General features: G+C 40.6%; 1 protein-coding gene across 1 annotated transcript; it reads left to right on the forward strand.

The window, feature by feature from the left end:
• The first annotated feature begins 505 nt into the window (after positions 1–505).
• On the forward strand, positions 506–17913 carry dnajb6a (DnaJ heat shock protein family (Hsp40) member B6a). The gene is given in 9 exon segments (XM_055151890.1): positions 506–704; positions 5128–5224; positions 6552–6661; positions 9054–9116; positions 11306–11416; positions 12602–12745; positions 16299–16378; positions 16380–16549; positions 17370–17913. Coding segments are annotated over 8 exon segments (849 nt in total). The 5' UTR covers positions 506–704; positions 5128–5159; the 3' UTR covers positions 17476–17913.
• The last annotated feature ends 1143 nt before the right edge of the window (positions 17914–19056 follow it).

A 19056-nucleotide genomic window follows, 5' to 3' on the forward strand; every position in this document is an offset into this window, starting at 1 on the left:
ACCTGGTTTAGACCTGGTTTAGACCTGGTTCAGTCCTGGTTTAGTCCTGTTTCAGTCCTGGTTTAGTCCTGGTTTAGACCTGGTTCAGTCCTGGTTTAGACCTGGTTTAGACCTGGTTCAGACCTGGTTTAGGCCTGGTTGAATCCTGGTTCAAACCTGGTTTAGTCCTGGTTTAGTCCTTGTTCAGACCTGGTTTAGACCTGGTTTAGTCCTGGTTTAGTCCTGGTTCAAACCTGGTTCAGTCCTGGTTTAGTCCTTGTTCAAACCTGGTTCAGACCTGGTTTAGTCCTGGTTCAGACCTGGTTTAGTCCTGGTTTAGACCTGGTTTAGTCCTGGCTTAGTCCTCTTTTAGTCCCTGGTTTAGACCTGGTTTAGTCCTGGTTCAGTCCTGGTTCAGTCCTGGTTTAGTCCTGGTTTAGTCCCGGTACGAGTAAACTGCAGTGCCGCGTCTGAACCTGCAGGTGTCGCTCTCCGGCTGCTCCTCCGTGACGCAGCCGCTCGGGGAGGAAGTGCAGCCGGTCCTCTGCAGCGTCGCCACGTCCACGTACACGGAGCAGCGCCGATGGGATGAACGGAGGGATCTGAGCTGAACTACTGTCCCCTTTCCCCCCCCGCACGACCCCCAGCGGGACCCCGAGTGCTTGGGCTGCGGTCTGCCCCGAGAGACACCCCCGAGTCCCGGACAGGAGCGGCGCAGAGGCACGGTGAGCCGCGGAGGTGCTAATGCTAATGCTAAGGCTAATATCGGGGCCTACGGTTTGTGCAGACGTACACAAAGACGCTCCGGAGGTTTGCACGGGAAATAAACCGCTGATTTCACGTTGCTTTAATGCGTTAGTTACGGTTTACATTTACGGACGGATTTTAGCGCAAATGAGCGTTATTTCCGCGGTTTTTCTTTTGTCTGCGTAGATTGTTTTTGTGTTAGCTTAGCCTCAGCGGCGTTAGCGTCTGTTTACATGACCTACTGACATGGCATTATTTTTAACACCGGCTTTAATCACGTTGTATTAGCAAAAACGCATAAAAATACGATATTTTTTAAAAACACTATAAAATTTCATTGTAAATTAAAATCTCATTTGCTTTGTCTTTCTGAACCACGTTTTATTGGTTTAGACCTGGTTTAGACCTAGTTTAGTCCTGGTTTAGACTTGGTTTAGTCCTGGTTTAGACCTGATTTAGTCCTAGTTTAGTCCTGGTTTAGTCCTGGTTCAGACCTGGTTTAGACTTGGTTTAGACTTGGTTTAGACCTGGTTTAGACCTGGTTTAGACATGGTTTAGACATGGTTTAGACATGGTTTAGACCTGGTTTAGACCTGGTTTAATCCTGGTTTAGACCTGGTTTAGTCCTGGTTTAGTCCTGGTTTAGTCCTGGTTTAGACCTGGTTTAGTACTTATTTAGTCCTGGTTTAGTCCTGATTTATACCTGGTTTAGACCTGGTTTAGTCCTGGTTTAGACCTAGTTTAGTCCTGGTTTAGACCTGGTTTAGTTCTTGTTTAGACCTGGTTTAGACCTGGTTTAGTCCTGGTTCTCCTGGTTTAGTCCTGGTTTAGACCTGGTTTAGACCTGTTTGTCCTGGTTTAGACCTGGTTCAGTCCTGGTTTAGACCTGGTTTAGACCTGGTTTAGACCTAGTTTAGACCTGGTTTAGTCCTGGTTTAGTCCTGGTTTAGTCCTGGTTTAGACCTGGTTCAGTCCTGGTTTAGACCTGGTTGAATCCTGGTTTAGTCCTGGTTCAAACCTGGTTTAGTCCTGGTTTAGTCCTTGTTCAAACCTGGTTCAGACCTGGTTTAGTCCTGGTTCAGACCTGGTTTAGTCCTGGTTTAGACCTGGTTTAGTCCTGGCTTAGTCCTCTTTTAGTCCCTGGTTTAGTCCTGGTTTAGACCTGGTTTAGTCCTGGTTCAGACCTGGTTCAGTCCTGGTTTAGACATGGTTTAGACCTGGTTCAGTCCTGGTTTAGTCCTGTTTCAGTCCTGGTTTAGACCTGGTTTAGACCTGGTTTAGACCTGGTTCAGTCCTGGTTTAGTCCTGTTTCAGTCCTGGTTTAGTCCTGGTTTAGACCTGGTTCAGTCCTGGTTTAGACCTGGTTCAGACCTGGTTTAGGCCTGGTTGAATCCTGGTTCAAACCTGGTTTAGTCCTGGTTTAGTCCTTGTTCAGACCTGGTTTAGACCTGGTTTAGACCTGGTTTAGACCTGGTTTAGTCCTGGTTACCTGGTTAGACCTGGTTCAGACCTGGTTTAGTCCTGGTTCAGATCTGGTTTTAGTCTTGGTTTAGTCCTTGTTCAGTCCTGGTTTAGACCTGGTAGTCCTGGTTTAGACCTGGTTAGACCTGGTTTAGGCCCTGTTAGTTGATCCTGGTTCCTGGTTTAGTCCTGGTTCAGTCCTGGTTTCAGTCCTGGTTCAGTCCTGGTTTAGACCTGTTTCTGTTTAGTCCTGGTTTAGTCCTGTTTAGTCCTGGTTTAGTCCTGTTTAGTCCTGGTTTAGTCCTGGTTTAGTCCTGGTTCAGTCCTGGTTTAGACCTGGTTTAGACCTGGTTTAGACTGGTTTAGTTCTTGTTTAGTTCTTGTTTAGTTCTTGTTTCTGTTTAGACCTGGTTTAGACCTGGTTTAGACCTGGTTTAGTCCTGGTTTAGTCCTGGTTTAGACCTGTTTAGTCCTGGTTTAGACCTGTTTATTGTTTAGACCTGGTTTAGACCTGGTTTAGTCCTGATTCAGTCCTGTTCAGTCCTGGTTTAGACCTGGTTTACCTGTTTCACTCCTGGTTTATCCTGGTTTAGTCCTGGTTTAGTCCTGGTTTAACCTGGTTCAGTCCTGTTAGACCTGGTTCAGACCTGGTTTAGGCCTGGTTGAATCCTGGTTCAAACCTGGTTTAGTCCTGGTTTAGTCCTTGTTCAGACCTGGTTTAGACCTGGTTTAGACCTGGTTTAGTCCTGGTTTAGTCCTGGTTCAAACCTGGTTCAGACCTGGTTTAGTCCTGGTTCAGATCTGGTTTAGTCCTGGTTTAGTCCTTGTTCAGTCCTGGTTTAGACCTGGTTCAGTCCTGGTTTAGACCTGGTTCAGACCTGGTTTAGGCCTGGTTGAATCCTGGTTCAAACCTGGTTTAGTCCTGGTTTAGTCCTGGTTCAGTCCTGGTTCAGTCCTGGTTTAGACCTGGTTTAGACCTGGTTTAGACCTGTTTCAGTCCTGGTTTAGTCCTGGTTTAGTCCTGGTTTAGACCTGGTTCAGTCCTGGTTTAGACCTGGTTTAGACCTGGTTTAGACTTGGTTTAGTTCTGTTTAGTTCTTGTTTAGTTCTTGTTTAGTTCTTGTTTAGACCTGGTTTAGACCTGGTTTAGACCTGGTTTAGTCCTGGTTTAGTCCTGGTTTAGACCTAGTTTAGTCCTGGTTTAGACCTGGTTTAGTTCTTGTTTAGACCTGGTTTAGTCCTGGTTTAGACCTGGTTTAGACCTGGTTTAGTCCTGTTTAGTTCTTGTTTAGACCTGGTTTAGTCCTGGTTTAGACCTGGTTTAGACCTGGTTTAGTCCTGGTTTAGTCCTGGTTTAGACCTAGTTTAGTCCTGGTTTAGACCTGGTTTAGTTCTTGTTTAGACCTGGTTTAGTCCTGGTTTAGACCTGGTTTAGACCTGGTTTTAGTCCTGGTTTAGTCCTGGTTTAGACCTGGTTTAGACCTGGTTTAGTCCTGGTTTAGACCTGGTTTAGACCTGGTTTTAGTCCTGGTTTAGACCTGGTTTAGACCTGTTTAGTCCTGGTTAGTCCTGGTTTAGTTCCTGGTTTTAGTCCTGGTTTAGACCTGGTTTAGACCTGGTTTAGACCTGGTTTAGTCCTGGTTTAGTCCTGGTTTAGACCTGGTTTAGACCTGGTTTTAGTCCTGGTTTAGACCTGGTTTAGACCTGGTTTAGTCCTGGTTTAGTCCTGGTTTAGTCCTGGTTTAGTCCTGGTTTAGACCTGGTTTAGACCTGGTTTAGACCTGGTTTAGTCCTGGTTTAGACCTGGTTTAGTCCTGGTTTAGTTCCTGTTTAGACCTGGTTTAGACCTGGTTTACCTGGTTTAGTCCTGGTTTAGACCTGGTTTAGTCCTGTTTAGTTTAGTCCTGGTTTAGACCTGGTTTAGTCCTGGTTTAGTCCTGGTTTAGTCCTGGTTTAGACCTGGTTTAGACCTGGTTTAGTCCTGGTTTAGACCTGGTTTAGACCTGGTTTGTTGGAACTGTATCAAATCGGTTTGAAATATATCATATCAAAAGAGCTCTGTATCGTATCATGGCCTTTGTATCGTCTTATATATCGTACCGGAAACGTTTCACCAAAAAACAATAACAATTTCTGGTTTTATTTTGGTTGTGTTTATTGCACTGAAAAACTACTTTACCGACCGTAAACAGGCTCACATCTCCACAGACCTGACTCTTATTTGTCCTGCTTTAAGGCTGCTCCTGCTTGATCCATGGGAATGTTGTTCCTTTTGACTCTAATCCTTTACATTAAGGTTTATTCTGCTGTATTGTGAAATATACCATGGAGAATAGGGGTGTGCATTGCCTTGAGTCTGACAATACGATACATATCACTCACATGTCACAATTCAGTATATCCCCATACATCCGGATACTAAATCAATGGATGATATATTGAGATTTATCAATAATTACTTCTAATAACAGAGTCAACTACACTTTCAAAAGAACACAATTGTATGAAATATAATGTATTATTCTTTTTTTTAATCATGAGAACAGTGAATGTAACTAATGAATTTTTGTGAAAAATATTATTTAAAAAATCTATTCAGATGCATTTTGAATCGATTCGAGAATTGTGCAATGAAATATCATGATATATCACTGAATCGATTTTTTCTTACACCCCTAACAGAGAATGTGCCAAAGTATGGTTTTAACTTCATTTTTTAAACTCTAATTTAACAGTTAATAACAAAATCTGATAAAAAAAAAAAAAAAAATTATATCTTATGTAAGTGGTACATCATTATGCCCAAAATACAGAGATTACATCTGTGAGTTTGTTATATTTTTTGTTTTCTGCACGTTTAGTTAAATTTTGTAACACCTGTGTCTGTTGTTTTGTTTTTTTTGCGATCAGTGAAGTATCTGTCTGTTTTCCTTCAGGCAGCAGGAGTTCGAGTGGTTCCTTGATGCGTAAACATGGTGGACTATTACCAGGTTTTAGGAGTCCAGAGGGAAGCTACAGCAGAAGACATCAAGAAAGCGTATGTCCAACTGTAACAACGTCTGTGTTTACATTTACCGTATTTTCCGCACTATAAACCGCACCAGACTATAAGGCGCATTAAACGAAACACAACAGTTAGATAAGTCAGTCAAACTTTATTTAACGTGTTCACAATAACTCAACTTTGTTCAACTGTACTGTGCAAAAAAAATCCTGTCTGAGACGTTAAATTGTTAGAATATTCACAATAAGTCATAATTGTTCAAACAGTTGGGCGATTACGGCGTCCAGCTCATCCACTTCCCTCTCGTCATTATCCGAGTCAGTGTCGTTATTGTTCTCTGGCAGTTCAGTGATGATTCTGGTCTTGGTGAAAACTTGGACCACAGTTGATACTGATCCTTCGCCCGGGTGTCCACGATTCATCGGCAGATCGTGGCGTAAGTCGCTTGGCGCTGTCTCTCTGTTTTGGTGAATGTGTGTTCTCCTTCTCTCATCCACTGCTCCCACGCAGCTAAACGCACTTTCACTTTAGAACAGCCTTGAGTTTAAAGTTTGCGTTGTGAGCGTGTCTCTTGACAGGTGCATTTTGATATTAAAAGGAATCACAGTATGTTTTACTCCTGATGCTCCTGATGACGGGAGCCGTAACGCTGCAAGTGGAGCGGCTTTGTAGTTTACTAAAGTCGTACTAAGACACCTCAATAAATTCATATATAAGGTGCACAGTCGTTTTTGGATGAAAATAAAAGGCTTTTAAGTGCGGAAAATATGGTACACACAAAATCTGTTCATGATCTGATTTCTGGATTTATCAGATTACTGATTATCTAAATGTCATTCAAACAGTTACCAGTAGTCATGGAAACTCACCCATTTTTTGTTTTATGTGACTGTTGGATCTCAAACCAGTTTACTCTGTTTTTAGTCAATCAGTTTTATTTGTAGACCACCTTTCATGCACGCAGACAGCTCAAAAGTGCTTTACACAGAATTTAAATCACAATAATTAAATTATTTGTCATAGTTGGCCATATGAGTTCACATACTTTATACATAACTAATGCAAAAGATCATGACAATTAAAAGTCAGTAAATGTATGTATTCATGGATGGCTTTTCATTCATTATTCAGAAGCAGTATTAAAATGATGTGTTTTGATTTTAAAAATATTAGGCCTTATTTCAAGGTGCAGATTTTTTGGTAAAGAATTCTGCATTTTTCACAGAATCCAAATAATTCTTGACCGTGTTTGGTCTGAACTCTGGTCCCAGCTGATGTTGGAGATCTAGAGGGACTCATAAGGAGTTGGCAGGTCCGTCTGGTGTTTACAGTGTTTAATTATCATAATGTGCTGTTTTAGGTACAGAAAGTTGGCGCTGAGGTGGCATCCAGATAAAAACCCAGACAACAAAATCGAAGCTGAGAAGAAATTCAAAGAGCTGTCTGAGGCCTACGAGGTCCTCTCCGATGGTCAGTATTTACTCTCGACAGTATAACTTTAACAGAAGAGCTGATATTAGCGGTGGGATGAGACACGATTTTAACAAGACGAGACAAACCACGAGATTTAGTCCACAAGAACAAGACGAGATTTTGACACAACTTGTAATAATTTTTTTCATGGTTTGGGTGTTTCCTGCGACTTACACTCCCGTGCGACTTGTACCGTATTTTACGCACAATTCAGCGCTCTGGATTATAAAACACACTGTCATTATATGGTCTATTTTCTAACTTTTTTCACAAATAAACCGCACCGGACTTTAAAGGAAACACAACAGTTGGATGGGTCAGTCGGACTTTGTTTGTGGCGTTCACGGTGACTCTGGGCTTTGTTCAATTGTGGCGTGTAGGGAGGGTGCTGTCTGGGACCGCTGCATCGGTCGCAATGACTCAATTGTTCAGTTGTGACTCAGATTGACACATTGGACTCGCTTTTTTGGTTCGTTCCTTTGTTCCGTTCCTCGTCGGCGTGGAGTGATGAGTGTGTCTCTGGGTGTGTTTCGCTGTGCGGTCGCTGTCTGCTCCGTGTGTGTTTGCGTGTTCTGCGGGTGGTGCGGGTTTATAGTTTGCTGAAGTCGTGCTGGGACACCCGAGTGGATTCGTGTATGGGGCGCTCTGGATTGCGTGGCGCGCGGTCGTTTTTTGATGCGGTTAGAGGCTTAAGACCGCGGCTAATCGCCCGGAAAATGCGGTATATTAAAATTTTCAGACTGACCGCCACGAGAGGCTCTAGTCTTGTGTATCAGTTTTCTGCGCGTGTCTCCTGCAGAAAAAGCCACTGTCCTGCTGCAAGTAGTGAGTGTCGCGGCTTTCAGTCTGAACATTTTAATTTATAAGTCTTAGTATAAGTCGCAGGAAACACCCAAACCATGAAAAAAAGTGTGACTTATAGTCCAAAAAATACGGTATTTGGACTCTGGGACATAGATTGGTTCTGATGTTAGTATCAGCCTATAATGATTTGTTAAACCCTTTGTTGACATCACTATCAAGTATTATCAATATTCAATACCGATATATTTTCTTGTGCCCATGTGTCAGAACCAGTGTTGGGAAGGTGACTTTTAAAATGTATTCCCCTACAGATTACAGATTACATACCCCAAAATGTAGTTTGTAACGTAATCCATTAAATTACTTAAAGTGAGTAATGTAATCTGAATATTTTGGATTACTTGATTTGCTGTAGAGAAGCAAGATGAGGATACTTTAAAAATATTATTGATAGAAGAGGAGGAGACACGTCCGCACAGCATGGTTTAGTCCTGTTAAATCCTGTTTCAGTCCTGGTTCAGTCCTGGTTTAGACCTGGTTTAAATCTAGTTTAGACCTGGTTTTAATCCTGGTTTAGTCCTGGTTTAGACCTGGTTTAGATCTGGTTTTAGTCCTGGTTTAGACCTGGTTTAGATCTGGTTTTAGTCCTGGTTTAGTCCTGGTTTAGACCTGGCTTTAGACCTGGTTTAGATCTGGTTTTAGTCCTGGTTTAGATCTGGTTTTAGTGCTGGTTTAGTTTAGACCTGGTTTAGATCTAGTTTAGATCTGGTTTAGATCTAGTTTAGACCTGGTTTTAGTCCTGGTTTAGTTTCCAGCAATGAGTGGAATTACCGAGAAAAATTAAATAGAAAATAATGTGAAAACAGGAAAATCCCGCTGTGTAATCCATTTATTTTAGCAAAGTAACTGTAATCCAATTACCACTCACTGAAACAGTAACTGTAACTGAATACAGTTACTCATCATTTGTACTCTGATTACTTAACACCGGTACATGTAATCTGTTACTCCCCAACACTGGTCAGAACCATAACTGCATTTTTACACAAATATAACTAACATATAATTTTATATCCCAGATAAATACATTTTACTATTATATTTACAAAAGTGAAGTCATTTCTAAACTTTCCTCAACTTAAGACACATTTGTGGGCATCGCTGTGGATTTTAAAAGCAAAATATCGGTTTTGATTTGCATATCTATCCATATTTTAAAGGTGCATTGCGTAACTTTTCCTGTCCTTTAAGTGCTTTTCCCTGTGGCGATGTTATTGCTTTGGCCTCGAATGTTTCACAGTACGGCATTAAACCTTTCTACCTTCAAGTTCGAGGTCAGATCTGTGGAGAGGCGACGCCGCTTCCAGTCACAACGCCTTTTTTTTTATATTTTTGAGTTTTTTTCACATATTTTTGAGCTCTAAAACCACCTGTAAATGAGTAAATGTAAAGTAGAGCCGTTTAAAGTCACACTGCGGGACATTCCAGGCAGAGCAATGACGTCTCCGTAGAAAGAAGAAGGTGAAGGACGCCTGAACAAAACGTTAAATCTGAAACTTATCTCTAAAACGTGCTTTGTTTTCAGCCAACAAGCGCTCCTTATACGACCGCTATGGAAAAGAAGGGCTAACGGGAAGCAGAGGGAGAGGTACTGTCCTGCTTTCAATGTTTTTTAATTTATATTTGATGATTTTTATACGTTTATTAGACAATCTGTTGGTACTGTTGTGACTTCATTTGATGCAATTTATTGTACTGGATGAAATTCTCTTCACTATTGTCATTCGGTTTCTGATCTAATATCGTTTCCTCGTCACAAACAGACCTGGAGTTGTGTTTTTTTTTGTTTGTTTGTTTAATTTACACATGTTTAACACACAAACCCTGCAGATTTAGGAGGAGTTCTTCTCTCAAACAGAAAACACTTTGCTCCACCTTGCGATGTCATGCGGTGATACAGGAAGGAAGTAGGGATGGGCATTCGATAAAATTTTCTTAATCGATCGTCGGGAGAATTAACTATCGATTAATCATTAACGTTTTATATTAAAATTATCTAATTATTTTTTACTATCTGCACTACTAATCTGCATAAATAAACTCAACTTACGACATATAAACGTAAGGACTCTAGAGCCACATCAGCCCGTTTGACATTATAATGTGTTTAATGCAGATTTGTGCAAGTCTCACAGAAACGAAACTTAAAATCACATGGCTAATTTGCATAAACTAAGCAAAGAAAAAAAACAGGACATGACTCAGGTGAATACAGGTTAGTGTGACCGTATTTGTGTTTGTCAAACCAGGACACCGTACGGGGGGAGGGAGGTGGGGACTCGTCATCGACATTGCACGACTCTCACCTGGCAAAACTTTTTAATGTTATTCGGTGTCCTGGTGAGATTTGAGGTCCCTGACACCACCACTGGACACCGAAACATATGTGCTGCGTTTTAGGGGTGTGCAAAAATATCGGAATATCGATATATCGTATCGTTTAATGTGATGATACGGTATTGATATCGTGGGCTGCTGTATCGATATATCACCAAGAGTATTTTTAGGTGTGTTTTACTAAATTATTATGTTACAGTGCTACATTTTTGTTGCTTGTGGAGTGAAAGGAAACTCATTTATGCGACACATTTGACATTTTTACTGTTTTGATGATTAAAATGTTTGTGTTTCATATGAACTTTTCACAAGAAGTGATTTAACAAAGACTTTTAGTATCAGAGCCACAATTTAGCCTTTATTTTTTATTGAACCGTATCGAATCGATTTGAAATATATCATATCGAATCGAAAGTGCACTGTATCGAGATATGTATCGTATCGTGGCCTGTGTATCGAGGTATGTATCGTATCGGCAACTCCTTAAAGATACCCAGCCCTACTGCTTTTACACTGTGCACCCTCTCCCACTTGTCTCGACCGGGACGGAAAACGGGGAATTTCTTGTAGAAGTCATCGTTAAATGCGCATTTACGCTTTGCCATGTTGCAGACTGACCGACTGTTTGTGTTTGCTCGCTCGTTCTGAGTGCAGAGAGCTACGGGAGACGCTCAATTTAATGTCCCCGATGAAAGGTAATGAAAATCTCTTTATAATAAAAAAAAAACAAAAAAAAAAAAACAGATGACCAGGACAGGACATGAAAAACGGACATGTCTGGGGAAAAAACAGACGTTTGGTCACCCTGCGCCACGCACAGCGACCAACATTCGGTTTGTCGATTAAAAATGAACGTAATCGACGAAATTCTTAACGATCAATTATCGATGAATCAACTAATCATGCCCAACCCTAGAAGGAAGTGCCCCACTGTGTTTTTAAACTCCACAAACCTTCACCTTCTTGAATCATTTGGATCATTTCTGAAAGTGCCAATAACTAAAGGAGAAAGGAGCTGTTAACTTGAAAACTACCAAATTATGACATCACAAGGTGGAACAGAGCATTTTGAGGTTTGGAGATGTAAACAAACTAATAATAAAGGGTTACTCATGAAACAAAACACAACTCCAGGTCTGTTTTTGAGAAAGAAACAACATTAGAACAACATTAGAACATGACTTAAAGCTCACAACAGTCAGTTTTGTGTAATATAGACCTTTTAAATAAAAAATGTCCAACTCCGGATACACAAATGTTTAAAAATGTTGCATAAATATTCAGAATACATGTAGATAAAAGTCTGCTGCTTGTTGTGGTGAAATCCCTTTATGAGACCAGTTTAACAGCCAAGAATCTGTTTGAAGAATCCTCTCCGTTTGTGACAGTTCATCGCTAAATATATAAACAAAACTAAGTGTATTTCTGTTTGTTTTCCAGGAGAACATTTCCATAACGGAGATCACTTCCACGAGCCGTTCACCTTCAGAAACCCCGAGGACGTGTTCAGGGAGTTCTTCGGAGGAGCGGACCCTTTCGCAGACTTCTTCGGTCAGTCCTGTTCTCGTCCAAATGAGGCGGCAAAAAACGTCACGGTCACAACATTGATTTATTGGTTTATTTATTGTGGTCACAGGTTTATTCTGACATTATTCCACAAGCAGTCATGTTTAACGTACACAGGAAATAGAAATAAAATTAGCAGAAGGGTCCGGTCAAGCGGTAACGGAGGGAAACAGATTTTTTACATTCAAATGTCTCTTATTCAGAAACTAGAGGAACTATTGAAATAAGTAAAGTATCAGAATGTAGGAAAGAGTTACACTCCAACAGGGTCAAGTTAAACCTGTGATATTCTTTCAAGTTGTTGACAAAAAATTTAAAAACTCATGTCGGTAACGGAGGGAATGAAATATGCAGCACTTTTTGGGCAATAAATCCAAACAGTGATAACTCTTGGTTCTCACTTACATATCCTTAACAAACTGGTTTGAATATTTGCTTCATATAGTTTTCTACCATATGGTACAAGATTAGGTTGAAAAACCTCTTACTTTTTGACTCATGAGATTTTTTATTAAGAAAGTTCATGGTAACGGAGGGAAAAGTAACGGAGGGAAAATTGTTCAAGTAAGTAAAAGGTGCATGATTTTACATAATTTGTCGCTTTTTTCTTCTGAATACTTTAATATTACTTCAAAATGAAAGGAAACTATTTCTATAAAATATGTCAGTCCTTCCAAGCAAATTTTTATCATTTTAAATACTTTTTTTTTTTGAAAAATCATGTACCTTCATGAACAGTTCAAAGATGGAATAACACAAGATATGATGAAATACATCCATTTATTTACATGATTTGCAGGTCTTTGAAATTTGGGAAATAATTTTTGTTCCATGTTTCATACATGGTCTGTTTAAAAATGTATGAAACTTTAGAACCAAAAATGGTACAGAAAAAAGGTAAACAGTTTCATAAACTAGAGTACATATGTATCTGTTCAATACATTTTTATATCAGATGAATTAACTTGAATTTTTGGCCTTGTTGTTTACTTCTGCTTGACCGGGCCCGGAAGTTCAAAAGTTCAGAATGGCGTTACAGTCTGAAAATATCTGCTCAAAATTTTTACTTTAGTCAATACAGCATTTTACTTTTTACTTTTCTCTTTACGGTTGATACATATACTGAAAAATCGCCTGGATCTTGACGTATTTTGGTCTGTTCGTTCTCAGGTCCGAACCCTTTCGGAGATGATCCGTTCTTCAGCAGCACCAGGACCCACAGTCGGAGCGGACGACCCCGAACAGGAGGCTCGTTCTTCGGGGGCTTCGTCGGGTTTCCTCCCTTTGGTGGAGGATTCTCTCCGTTTGACCCAGGTCGGTGATACTGACACTCAACGCACCTCTGTATCAAGAGCATAAGTGCAAAAGGAAGGCTTTTTTTGTTAATTTATTTTTGTTATCTTTTATTTATATGGTATTTTTTATTGAATTTTATTTTTTTTAGCTCAAGTTGCTTTACACAGAATCAAAGCTCAAACACTTTTGCAGAAAGTTACCGTGTTTTGCGGACTATAAGTCACACTTAATATTATATTCTTAAAAATCGATATTGTGTTTTATAATCCAGTGCGACTTATTTATTAATTTCTGTTTCTGTTCTCGAACTGATTTTATGTGGTACACAGCGCTCAAAAATCTGTCAGAATGTTTTAGTACGACTTTGGTAAACTATGAACTAGAGGTCTGCACAGGACAGAATTTTCAGTCTTGCTCCCGCCCGCATCTGCGATATTTCATCCCGCTCCCGCCATACACCTTTTAATCAAATCATCTGGATCATTTTAGCCCTGGAATTTCTAATCTTGACTTGGCAAATGATGAAAGGAAATATCAACCTGAAAACTATCACTACATGAAATCACAAAGACATTTCCTGTGTAAAGTCAAGTTGTAGTAAAAACAATAGAACAGAGAACAACAGACTGTTAACGTCACATATGAACAGTTTCTTCAGATAAACTATAAGATAAACAACAGAACAGAACAAGTTTAACAAACTCTCCATCTCACTCCAAATCACTAAATCCATTCAATTCTTCATCCTCGGTGTCACTTCTGAACAACTCGGCCTCGACCTCCGGAGGTAAACAGAGCGCCGCTTCCTCTTCTGTGTCGCTGTCGTCAGACTCAGCATCAGTTCCAGTTAGAATTATTCGGGTCTTTCTGAATCCCGACAGGATGGTTTCGGTGTCACTGAAGTCCAGACTTTGTCCATCCATCCAGTGACTTCAGGAAAGTTTCATGGTGCATCCTCCCGGTGTCACAAGTTTCTCTCTCACTCCAAACTTTCTTTCTGCTGCTCGATTATCGTTTTCAGCTGCAGATTTCATGACTTGCAGTTTGTAATCTGCAGAATCTGATTTTGTTTTTGGGGGCATTTGTGTTCAGTCTTCTCAGTCTTTGTCTTTATAAGTTTGTTTAAATGTTAAATTGTTCAGTGGTGCAGAAGTAATGGTGCGATGGACTGACATGATACAGACAGGACAGAGGCTCTTTCTGCAGGAGACATGCGCAGTAGAGCCAAGTGACAGTGGTACAGGAGGAACAGGAGCAGCAGATACTCACACACAAGACTAGAACCTCTCCACACTTCACTCTCAACATTTTAATATAGAATCGCAGGAAACACACAAACCATGACTTATAGTCCAAAAAATACTGTGTTTTTGAGGAGGTAACAGCATTAGAACACGACTAAAAGTTCACAAGAGTCAGTTTTGTGTCGGGCTGGGCGATATGGAGCAAAAAATATATCTCGATATATTTTGTTATTAGGGCTGGGTATCATTAAGGAGTTGCCAATACGATACATACCTCGATACACAGGCCACGATATGATACATATCTCGATACAGTGCACTTTCGATTCGATATGATATATTTCAAATCGATTTGATACGGTTCAATAAAAAATAAAGGCCAAATCGTGGCTCTGATACTAAAAGTCTTTGTTAAACCACTTCTTGTGAAAAGTTCATATGAAACACAAACATTTTAATCATCAAAACAGTAAAAATGTCAAATGTGTCGCATAAATGAGTTTCCTTTCACTCCACAAGCAACAGAACTGTAGCTGTAACAAAATAATTTAGTAAAACACATCTAAAATACTCTTGGTGATATATCGATACAGTAGCCCACGATATCGATACCATATCATCACATTAAACGATACGATATATCGATATTCTGATATTTTTGCACACCCCTATTTGTTATATCTCAATATACGATATATATCTTGAAATGTGTACAGGAAAAATAACCCCCCAAAAATTACTGCAAAAACAAATATGACAAATTCTACATTGTATTTTTTTAATTGAAGTGCAAGAGGTTGGCTGTTCACGTAGAAACAAAGTGCTTCTGCCACATTTAAGATTATAAAACTCCCACATTACATAAATAATAATTTAACTGTAAAATAAAATAAATAAAACATATTTCCTTCTTTTCATTCATAAATAAAACAACTCAACTCAAGCTCATTTTTGCATTAACTCTGTAACCGTAAAAGAACCGTGAGCTCCTTCAGCAGAGGAAGTTCAGGAGGTTCATTATTTGAACAGATCCATGTTCCTCACCAGCGTCAGGAGCTCTGAGGTTTAATCCCACAATCCACTGCAGATCAAACCCAACGTTTCCAAACACTGTTGTACAAGTGACACTGCAGCAGAGTATTCATTAAAATCTTCTGCATAAATAAACTTTACATCACAGGTGTCAAACATACGGCCCGGGGGCCAGATCCGGCCCTGCAAGACCTTTAATCTGGCCCTCGACTGATTTTCTACTAAAAATATTTTTTAATTATATTTTCTATTAAAATCTTGTTAATTTGTGGTGTTTATCACAGTAGCGTCTCCAGCGTCTCTGTACGTGGCCCCTCCCACCAGAGCAGCACAAATGAAGACTTGTCTCTTTCCAAACGCTCTTAAAGGACGATCGTTTTGACTGTTGACCGTGACACCCTCATCAGAAAAATGTCCAACATGAGAAAAGTGGAGCCGAGTGCAGGATTTTACAAACAAAAATGAACTTATTCCTATTTACATACAAGTTAATGTTAAAACATTGTGTTGAAATTGTATTTTTCTTAAAGTTTCAGGTTGTTCATAATATTATAATATTTTGTAAAAGAAAGAGTTCATCAATTAAAAAAGATTTCTGTAATAGATTTGTGTTTCTCTGTGCAAATATTTGAACTTATTGTTATTTTTGGGGTTTATATGACATGAGTTTTCTGATCCAGAACCTTTGGGATCAAAGTCGGTTGGATACAGCCCCTGGACCAAAATGAGTTTGACATCCCTGCTTTACATTATTAAACTTTACAACATATAAACATAACGACTCCAGAGCCACATCAGCCCGTTTGACAATATAATGTGTTTAATGCAGTTTTGACACGTGTTTACGTTTTACACAAACAAAACTTAAAACCACATGGCTCATTTGCATAAACAACGCGCTCCTTCAGCTTCTTTCGGACTAAAGAACACGACTTGGTGGATTATGAGGTTGTGCTGCTGATGGTTTTGTCTGTAAATGGTGGAAAAGGTTCTTGGTGCTAGAAGTTTTTCACTGGCACCAACTTTGGGCGTTCACGGAGGAAGTGAGGAAGTGAGACACGAGCGAGCAAAATCAGGGAGGTGGGGGCGAGAGAAGGCAAAGAAGGAAAGTGGCGAAATCAGAATTGAATATAAACGTTATATCGATATTTATGAAATGTCAGAATCCATATCGATTTAAAAAAATACCTCAATATTTTTTAAAATATATCGCCCACCATTTGTTTTGTGTAATATTGGAGATTTTTCAGAGTAAAGTTCCTGTTCCTGCTCTGATGATCTGTTTTGTGTTTCAGGTTTTGGAGCGTTCGGTTCCATGGGAGCGATGGGGCACATGGGGCACATGGGGCACCTCCACAGTCTGAACGGCCTGGGCGGGGGCATGGGCGGGGGGGATGGGGGCGGGCATGGGCGGCATGGGGGGCATGGGCGGCTTCACCTCCTTCTCCTCCACCTCGTTCGGCGGCAGCGGAGCCGGGATGGGAAACTTCCGCTCCGTCTCCACCTCCACCAAGATCGTCAACGGGAGAAAGATCACCACTAAACGGTGAGGCTCCTCTGCGTTTGACCCAGTGACCCAGTGTCCTTCAGGGTCTCTGGAATCTGTGGGTCATTCGTTCATTTGTTTTTCAAAATAAAACCAAAAACAACTATTTTCTTCATTAATTGTCTCCAAAAGCAAAATGAAAAAACAGATAATGATTAGTTTTTTTTTCAGTTTCCAATTTTGTGTTTAAATGAAAAATGGAAAAACTGGACTAAACGGACTAAACCAGGACTAAACCAGGACTAAACCAGGAATAAACAGTTTTCAGTCCTGGTCTCGGTCCCGATCTCGGTCTCAATCAGAGTCTGGTCCCGGTCTCATGTCTCATTCCCAGTCCCGGTCTGGTCCTGGTCTCAGTCCTGGTCTCAATCACGGTTTGGTCCCGGACCTGGTTTAGTCCTGGTTTAGTCCTGGTTCAGTCCGTATGCGGTGCAAAAGTCCAGCATCGCAGTTTAAGTCACGTAAACGGGAAACGTCCGTTATCTGTTTTTTCATTTTGGTTTTGGAGACAAATAATGAAGAAAATAGTTGTTTTTGGTTTTATTTTGAAAAACAAATGAACAAATGACACACGGATTCTCTGGGTTAAACCTGCTGTGGTTATGGTCGGAATTCCAAATACGGAACTCTGGTAAAGAGAGATTTAATGGATGTGGCTGAGCTGTATTTTAACTCTCCTCTCTCTCTCTCTCTCTCTCTCTCTATCCCTCCCTCGCTGCTTCTCTCTGTCTCCTCTCCCGTCCCCTTTTTGCTTTTCTCTCTCTCTCTCCGTCCCTCCTTCTCTTTTCTTTTTTCTCTCTCTCTTTCTGTTTTCGTGCAGAATCGTGGAGAACGGTCAGGAGCGCGTGGAGGTGGAGGAGGACGGGCAGCTCCGATCTTTAACCATCAACGGCCGAGAGCAGCTGCTGAGACTGGAACACAAATGAACAAACTCTCAAAAAAACAAAACAAAAACAAACCAACCCCTGTGTAAGAAGCCACTGTACCAGCAGCAGCAGCAGCAGCAGCAGCAGCAGCAGCAGCAGCAGCAGCAGCAGCAGCACAGACCTCAGCCTCCTCAGCCTCTCCAGACCTGCGCTCGCTACAAACACCCTCCACATTCCTCTTTTACTTTGGCATTTCCCTTAAAGAACACGTATCACACGACGCAAACTGGACTTTTTCAACTTTTTAACACGTCGCACTCTCGGTCCCTCTGCAAAAACACACTTAAGAGTTTTAGAGAACGTTTCAGCGGCCGTTTTCTGCACACTATTTATTTATTTTTTTGACAATGATACAGAACCCTCGAGCGGCAAAACAAACAAAAAATCCGTGTGTCGTTCGTTCATTCGTTTTTCAAAATAAAACCAAAAATAAGAAAATGAGAAAAAAAAAACAATTTTCTTCATTATTTGTCTCCAAAACCAAAATGAAAAAACAGACAATGATTTGTTTTTTTTCAGTTTTCGATTTTGTGTTTAAATGAAAAATGGAAAAAACGGTTAACGGACGTTTACGTGACTTCCGTGACTGCGATGCCGGACTTTTGCGCCACATACGGACTGAACCAGGACTGATCCAGGTCCGGGACCAGACTGGGACTAGACCATGACTGAGACCGGGACCAGACCGGGATTGAGACTGGGACCAGGCTGGGACCAAACCGGGATTGAGACCAGGACCAAACCAGGATTGAGACCGAGCCTGGGACCAGACCAGGACTGAAAACGGTTTAGTCCTTCAGTCCTGGTTCAGTCCTGGTTTAGTCCTGGTTTAATTCTGTTTCAGTCCTGGTTCAGTCCTAGTTTAGTCCTGGTTTAGTTCTGTTTCAGTCCTGGTCCAGTCCTGGTTCAGTCCTAGTTTAGTCCTGGTTTAGTTCTGTTTCAGTCCTGGTCCAGTCCTGGTTCAGTCCTGGTTCAGTCCTAGTTTAGTCCTGGTTTAGTTCTGTTTCAGTCCTGGTTTAGTCCTGGTTTAGTCACGTAAATGGGAAACATTTGTTATCCGTTTTTTCCATTTTTCATTTAAACACAAAATCGAAAACTGAAAAAACAAATCTTTATCTTTTGTTTCAGTTTGGTTTTGGAGACAAATAATGAAGAAAACTGTTGTTTTGATGCAAGACGCAAACTCAGGAAATAGCAAAAATAATGAGAAGACTTTATCCCTCACGTCTCGTAAAGTAAAGTGGTAAATTTAAACTGCAGCGCAAATAATGTTCACAAAACGATGCTGTGAATCCAGTTTGAGTCGTTTTAAAAAGTAAAAACGCGAGAGTTGTTCATCACGTGTGTTTATTTACATCCACACAGCGCACGGATCGAGGCGAAGCTGCAGATGAGATTTAGTTTAGATTAGATTTTACCTGTTTAGTTGCGTCATAGGTAAAATTCCAGTTTTTTAAAGGTGCACGGTGTAACTTTTCGTGCTTGCTTCCGTGGATTTATCATCGCTGTGCCTGGAATGTTCCACAGTGCGACATTAAACAGCTCTACTTTACGTTTATTCGATCACAGGTGGTTTTAAAG

Source organism: Boleophthalmus pectinirostris, unplaced genomic scaffold (assembly GCF_026225935.1).
Source record: "Boleophthalmus pectinirostris isolate CB_2022bp ecotype Guang Dong unplaced genomic scaffold, ASM2622593v1 HiC_scaffold_16, whole genome shotgun sequence".
NCBI lineage: Eukaryota > Metazoa > Chordata > Actinopteri > Gobiiformes > Gobiidae > Boleophthalmus > Boleophthalmus pectinirostris.